Source organism: Micromys minutus (genome assembly GCF_963924665.1).
Source record: "Micromys minutus genome assembly, chromosome: 32".
Classification (NCBI taxonomy): Eukaryota; Metazoa; Chordata; class Mammalia; order Rodentia; family Muridae; genus Micromys; species Micromys minutus.
Genome location: NC_137967.1, coordinates 13,307,018 through 13,315,134, shown reverse-complemented (window position 1 = coordinate 13,315,134; position 8,117 = coordinate 13,307,018). Strand labels below are relative to the sequence as shown.

At 40.4% G+C, this 8,117-nt stretch overlaps 1 protein-coding gene across 1 annotated transcript; it reads left to right on the top strand.

Moving 5' to 3' along the window:
• Positions 1 to 4,341: 4,341 nt before the first annotated feature.
• On the top strand, positions 4,342 to 6,670 carry LOC308413311 (PRAME family member 12-like; the record flags this gene model as incomplete). The annotated part of the gene is made up of 3 exons (XM_080908236.1): positions 4,342 to 4,370; positions 4,695 to 5,282; positions 6,097 to 6,670. The coding sequence occupies 3 exons, from the start codon at positions 4,342 to 4,344 to the stop codon at positions 6,668 to 6,670; spliced, it is 1,191 nt and encodes a 396-aa protein (XP_080764362.1).
• Positions 6,671 to 8,117: the final 1,447 nt, after the last annotated feature.

Here is an 8,117-nt window from a genome sequence, read left to right as displayed (position 1 = left end):
TTAAAAATTACAGATTTAGTGACAACATATAAATAAATATTCTTTTTCTTTTTTGTTTTTTTAAACTTTATTTTGAAAAACAAAGATAAAAGAAAAAAATTTAAACATTTTTGCATAATTGTATACAAATACCTTTTTGAAATTGCATTGCTTGGCTTTTTTTTTTCTTTTTTTTAAGTTTGACACTGTGCATTAAGGTCTTACTAGTTACAATGAGCAAATGTACATGTAAAACAGGATGTAACCCGGAATTAGTCAATGTTTTCTTGGTGTGTAAGGATTGAGAATAATGGGGTTTTTGTTTTTTGTTTTTTTTTTTTTGTTTGTTTGTTTTCTTTTCTTTTTTTTTTTTTTTCTTGAACTTCACACAGTCTGTGAGTTGTTTCTGGGGCAGTCCGAGCCTCTGGGGTTAGCATCCCACTGTCAGTGACTGCATATTTTGTCTGTGCTTTTGTGATTGTGTTATCTCACTAAGGATGATATTCTCTAGCTGCAACCATTTTCATAAGAATTTGGTTAAGTCATTGTTTCTGATAGCTGAGTAGTACTCTACTGTGTAAATGTACCACAAGTTTTGTTCCATTCATCTACTGAAGGACATCTGGGTTCTTTCCAGCTTCTGGCTATTATAAATAGAGCTGCTATGAACATTGTGGTACATGTATCTTTGTTGTATATTGGAGTGTCTCTGGGTTATATGCCCAGAAGTGGAATAGCTGGATCTTCAGGTAGTACTATGTCCAATTTTCTGAGGAATGGCCAGACTGATTTCCAGAGTGGTTGTATCAGTTTACAACCCCACCAAGAGTAGAGAAGTGTTCCTCTTTCTCCACAACCGTGACAACATCTGCTGTCATCTTTTTTTCTTCTTTATTGTTACAGTAGGAATGTATTCTTAACATCCTGACCCTCTCAAGTCCACTTCAGAAATACATTTGTGTTCACAGGAGAATGTACATTGTTGGTGCTAGCATGTGTATGTGTGATTAAATTTTAGTGGTGTGGAATCATTCATTTTTATTTTCATGTGTGTAGTTAACAGCCTTGTACTGAACTTTCCCATCTGCTGCATTGAGCCAGGTTTGCTTTTAGACTTTTTTTCACTATGTAAAATCTAACAGCATACATTAGATCTATCTGCAACTCACCCTGTAGCCTATGCAAACCTGTATGTTTCAGTAATTTTTCTGCCTTAAGACAGTGTTATATAATACTCTGCTCACTTTGTTTAGATCTCCATGAAGACAATAAAATGAAATGACACCTGTTAGGAAGCCACTGACAATCTCACTGCAGAGATCTTGAGCCAGAGATCTTGAGGCATAGAGGCCAAGAAACTTAGGAAACTAAGGCAAGGGGATCACTGAGCTGAAGGTCATCTGGGACAAGCAAATCCCAGATCCAGGTGTGGTAGCACACACCTTTAATCTGGGACACACCTTCAGTTGGAGACCTATATAAGGACTTTGGAATAAGGAAGGCTCACTCTCAGCCTGCCTGCCTGCCTGCCTGCCTACAGAGAGTATTCCTGCCTGCCTGCCTACAGGGACTATTCCTGCCTGCCTAGTGGAGCTCTGACTACTTGCCCTGTGGGATTGAGCATCTGCTATATCTTTGACTTCGCAGCTGCTGCTGGACATTTTCAGGGATTGCACTACAGACTGTAAGTCTCCCATAAGTACCTCCTTGCTACATAGAGACTATTCATAAATTCTGTGACTCTAGAGAACCCTGACTAATACAAAGTGCTACACTATAAGAAAACCAGAAACCTCACCTAACCTGGACTCCTGGGATCTGTCAGACACTGAGTATCTATTAGGCAGCATGCACAAAGGAAATGAGCTCCCAAACAAAGGACTCCACAACAGAACAGCTGAAGCTAATATTTGAGAGAATTTTTGAATAAGAATGTCGGAAAGTCTTGTGGGTTAGAGGGATGATAAAATCCTATTAGAGATATAGGAGCGGCAGAGGATGAGATGTGGGAGGTAGGTTAAACAGGGGGAGCAGGGTTGAGTATGGTCTGGTAAAAGCTTTAAGAATAAAAAAAATTATGAATACTCATTTTCCTGCCAGGAGATTAAATCATACTAGACACACCCTATCTCATTCAAGCACACTCAGTTAATGCCCAAGACCTAACTGTCAGCTCAGGTTCTCTAATTTTACCAGAGGAATCTGATAAATAGGCTGAAAAGTAATACGGAAGAATAAAACCATGCCAGGACTCAGAGTTTGAGAAATATCATGGATGCGTTTCAATCATGACCATAATCCCATGGTTTATACATTTGCAATTGAGGATCGGATTGACTACAGGGAAGTCTAAACAGGATAAAATGGGGAAAGAATTCATGTTCCTATGAGGTAGCTTATTGGCCTGAGAGGTGTGGCTAGGAAGAGAATGTGTAATGGTGAAAGAGTATTAAAGGAAGGGATTGGCTATAACAGACAGTCTGAGACTTGGAGTTTCAAGAGAGTAACTAGAATGCTGAGAATAAAACTTCTGAGAGCAGTGTCCAAAACAGGGAAGTCATTTATTCTCATCCTTTGCTGGACAGCATCCTTTAATCTTAATTTGTTTTTGTATGTGGGTGTTTCTTTGCTTGCTTCCTTGCTTGATTTCTTAACCTGGTTATTTTGAAGCAGGAAACTTCATTTAGCCCAAGTTAGCCAGAAATCCATAGGTGGTCAAGTGTCATGAGACACTGAATATTCAGTCTCTACCTCCTTAGTTCTGAAGCAGCCTTTCCCTGCTGGTTTACAGTGGGCTATGAAGGAAATATTCAAGGACTCGGGCACACTGAAGAACTTGATTTATTCTTATATACTCTAATCTACCTTAAAATTTTAATTCAAAGTGAATATAGAATTATGAAATGACAAGTAAGAAAATTGTATGTAGAGGACTCTTGGGTATGAGTTCAAGGAAACTTCAAACAATCAGAGCATTCAGATTTCTGTTTTATTTGTTGATTGGTTTTTTATTTACTAACACCTGCTCAATTCTCCTCCCATTTACCATATTCCAAAGGCTTTCTTCCACTCCTTTTGCCTTTTTGTTTTTAGAATGGGTGTGCCATCTGTGTATCTCCCCATTCTGGTACATAAAGTCTGAATGATTAGGTGTTTCCTTCCCTACTGTAATCCTACAAGGCAGAAGACTTGTCCCACACACAGGCTATGGCTTTTGGATAGACACTTTCTCTGTTTGTTTTGGCCCATGTGCAACCAAGCTGCATCAAGGGTACATTGTGTGGGGGAGCCCTGGGTCTACTCATTCCATCTTCTTTTGAAGATGGTTCAGTCTCTGAGATATCCATTGCTTATATTACTTGACTGTGATGTTTTTCCTGTGTAGCTTCTATTCTTTTTGGGAGCTTGTAGTGATCTACAGACCTGCTGAGGGGTTAAGAAGATTGCATTTAGAAAGGGGATACAAGGCCCACGGGGCACATTGGTATGCCTGGCAGGACTAAATGAACCAGGAAAACTGTAGGGAATAAAAGGTGGTCTGTATGGTTCAGGCTCAGCAGATATGAGGAAGGTGGATAGAAAGATTCTGGAAAGAATAAAAAAAAATCCTTCAATAACAAGCTGCTCAGGCCTAATATATTCACTCTCTTAAAGAACAGAATTCAACATTGCTCCTACTTCTAAACCTTAAAGAAGTAAAATTTGTATCTATTTCATGAAATACGTTGCTCCATTGATGGTAGAATATGCTTAATGTTTTCACACAAATTGGTCTGAATTATATCTGAAGCTCTTCTTTGTGAGAAGAGTAGAAATCACAGGTTAAATTGGATCAGATTGGGCAAAGTAATAGGGAAGGTCTGTTGAAATGGGCCCTCTTCTAATTGCAGGAGGAACTTGAATAAACTATGGAAATGAGAGAGACAGAAACCATGTCACCAGATATCAAAATATTTCAATGTCACCAGACCAGTAATTGAGACCCTGTCTGGTGTATGTGATTAGTGCGGTTTGGCAGCTTGAAGAGATGGGCTAAAATAAACTTAAATGGATTATTTCCATTTTTTAGATATTCCTAGAGCATCTGCATCTCTAAAAGCCATGATGAACTTGAAAAACCCACCCACACTCCAGCTACTGGCAAGAAGAAGCCTGCTGAAAGATGAAGCCTTGACCATCTCTGCTCTGCCACACCTGCCCAAGCAAAATTTTCCACCACTGTTCAAAGATGCATTCAATAGCAAACAACTTAACCTCCTTAGGCACATGGTGGCAGCATGGCCCTTCCCATGCCTTCCTCTGGGAGGTCTGGGACAATCTCTTAGCCTTAAAGTCCTGAAAGCTGTGCTAAATGGCCTTGACATGCTGATGACAAAGAAGAATAGACCTAGGTAAGTTAGACCAAGATAGCCTGGAGGAATGTATGTGGATGGACTGGTGAATCGAGTAACCACAGTGGTTTCAAGGTTAATTGGAGGCTTTTGATTTTGTGGCTCAGTGTCTTCAAGAATAAAAAAAAAATCAGTCCAGTATTGTGTCTAGCATTGCTTAGAGCAGAAAGGGTACATATACATTGAGTCAGTCCATGCTTTTTTGCCTGTCACTAAAATTGGAAGATTTGTCCAAGGAATAGACTGAACGGAAGATGAATTGTGAGATCATGCAGATTACAAATTGTATCTCCTCATCTAGATGTCCTTCTGTTTTACCCACAGGAGTTGGAAGCTACAAGAGCTTGATTTAAGAGATGTCTACCATGACTTCTGGAATGGCTGTGCTGGAATGCAGCATGTTGTCTGCTCTCCGGATGTCATCTGCATGAGCAAGCCATCGGAGAATTGCCCCATTCCTGAGGAGAAAGGTGCCCTGACTATATTGTTAAACCTTTCCATCTTGTCCCACAGGCCCTCCAAATACCTAAGGTATTTTTATCATTGGGCCAAGCAGCGAAAAGATGTGATCCGTGTGATCTCTCCAAAGTTGACTTTTCATGCCGTTCCTGCATATGACCCCCTGTATTTGTTGGAGGTTTTTGATCCAAGCTCAATCCAGGAACTGGAAATCAAAACATGCTGGGATATGCCTACCCTTATAAGGCTAGCCCCAGGCCTGGGCCAGATGAAAAGCCTCGAGAAACTCATTTTCAAAGAAATCTCTGTACCTTTGGTATGGCGTTGGACCAAAGAGATTATAGCCTGGTCTCATTCAAAGATTCTTCCCCACTTCTCCAAACTGCATAAGCTCCAGCATCTCTATTTGAATGGAGTCTGCTTCGTGGAGGACAGCCTAGAACAAGTGCTGGGGTAAGAAAGGACAGAGATCTTTATCCATTAGTGAGAAAAGAACCTTTTGTTTGTTGTTGTTGTTGTTGTTGTTGTTGTAGTTTTTGTTCTGGTTTGCATTAAGTATTAGTGTATACAGTGATTTCCCAGCCATTTTTAATGTTACATAGATGTGAGCATAGATTGATTACTAGAGAAATTCATGCTGAGGTAACACCATGACTAGTCACCTTAGTAAATTTAGACTGTCATATGCTTACATGATTTACAGTAGGTGTCTTGAGAAACCCAGATGAAGGGAAAATAAATGTACAGAGTGTGTGAGACCTTACAGGACCTATAATCTCATGTCAACACTTACCTCAACTATGGAAGCAGGTTCCATCTGCCTCTGTCTTTCCGTGGTTCAAAGGAAATATAGGCACATGAAGGGGTTTAATAGATGACATATGAGTGGATGCTTGTGGTCAAAATGATGTCTCATGTTCAAAAGAGTGGATATGTGTGGAAGCTGGAACCTGTTGAATTAAATGTTGGCAGACCTGGGAATGTTCCTAAGTGGTTCGCAGTTTTCCTGTTGGGTTTCCCTCCATACAGTATGTGTCCCCCCATATGTTTTCTGCTTACTAGTTCAGAGGGCACTGTAGAGCTTAGGCAGTAGCAGCCATAGGTATTGTTAGGTCTCCCATAGGGAGCACCAAAGGCTTGACCAAAATAATAACTTGAAAATGACCTTGGGCCAGTGTTCGCTCTGCTACTTTGAAGTTACAGACTTTCTCTTCAAATAAATATTGAAGTTGACTAAAGTAACTTTCTCTCTCATTTCTCTCTCTAGGTGCTTGGAGAGTCCATTAGAGACCCTTGCTATAACAGACAGCCTTTTGTCACTCTCAGATATGGAGTATTTGTCCCAGTGTCCATGCATCCATCAGCTCAAACACCTGGACCTGAGTAGTGTCACATTTAATAATTTAGGTCATCCGTTTCTAGGAAGCCTACTAGAAAGACTGAAAGCTACCCTACAGACATTAAAATTGAAGCGTTGTGATATCATGGACTTCCAAATCAGTGCTTTCCTCCCTGGGCTCAGCCAGTGTTCTCAGCTCACTGAAGTCAATTTTCTGAAGAACTTCTTATCCATGGGCAGCCTGAAGAAGCTGTTGCAGCATACAGCCAACCTCACACAGCTGACCCTGGAGAAGTACCCTGCCCCTGACGAGGTCTATGATGACATTGGTGATGTTATTCCACAGAGATTTGTCCAACTTTGTTCTGAGCTTATGGACACACTGAAGGAAATAAGGCAGCCAAAACAGGTCTACTTTGTGAGTAAGAGATGTTTAGATTGTCGTAAATACTTTATCTATGATTTGAAGGCCAGACTGTGTGACTGTTGGGAAGAAATATGAAGAGAGCATTTCTGGCCTCTTATTAATGGAAGGTAGGCCTCATGTGATTCATTAGAGGCATCCACCATGTGCATTCAGGACTTTTTGGATGTATATGGGTAGAGGATTATTTCTTTCTATTTGATCTCCAATCAACTTCTTCTGACTTAATGGAGACCTCTTAATACTGAGTACTATGAACTTAATTTCATCCTATTGTGTATAGCACACACACCCTAGGACAGCAGTGATATTTGACAATTTGACAGCCTGCATCCCACCAACTTCACGTATGAGAGACCATAGGGAATGTGAAGGAAGGAAAGGGACACGACATCACGAAGAGGATAATGGACTGGTTTAGGAGGGCTCTGTGTCATTTGTCCTCTGGATGACATCCACTTTTGGCTGCCCCTCACATACTGTTCTGTACAGTATACATATAATTGTTTTTGAAGTAGAAGATTGGCTGAAACCATAAGTACTGTATGAGGCTCCTATCCCTGTTATTTTGTATCTATCTGTTAATTGGAAGGCTCTGAAGCCTTATATTATCATCTGTAATCACGTAGCATTATACTTTCTCATAGGTTCCAATAAATCACTTTTGAATGAGAACATGCTTTGTTTCTTCTTTGCTGAATACTCTTATGTGAAACTTGTTCATTGAACATATCCTAAACCGATAGAATTGGGTACCCTTGTCTCTTCCCCCTCCTCCTCCTAGAGTTTTCAGAGTCCTTTAAACCTTACCATGTTATTTCCTTGCAGAAACTTTATAATCTTATGCTTCAAGAGACCCTATTAAAATGCTGTATGGATTCCATTAGTGACATGAACCAGTGTTTAAGAATGGTTGCTACTCACCTTGAGGAGAGCTGTTGTATTGCCAGTGCACATGTTGAATTGTGTAGTGGCTATTTCTGTTTGTCCAGTTGACTATATCTGGAATAAACCACAATCCATATTTGGGAGACCCATCTTTGATCCTGATCTTGACACATAGTGGCTATGAATCTTAGGACACTAAGGCGAGGAGATCACTGAGCTCAAGCTCATTTGGGACAAAGCAAGTCTAAGATCCAAGTGTGGTGCTAAACACCTTTAATCTGGGACAAACCTTCAGGTGGAGACCTACTTGAGGACATCAGAAGAAGGAGGGCTGGCTCTCTTTGCCTTTTTGCCTTCTCATACCAAGATTCTGCTATATCTGGAAAATGTTTTTGTGGATTTTAGGATGTTCTCCATAAGGAAAGAATACTTTTGGGGGTTTTAGAATGCAGAATTCAAGGTTTTACTCTTGAGAAATGGCAGCTCATTCTCAGAACTCTCTTCCCAGTTCCTGCCATCTGGAGTGTCTGGGGAGACAAAGCTTCCAGGGCAGGTTTTCTTCTTACTTTCTGTTTCTCTGTCTTTCTCTCTCTATCACTTAGGTTTTTTCCTTCTCCCAGCTCCTTTCCCTCTTTCT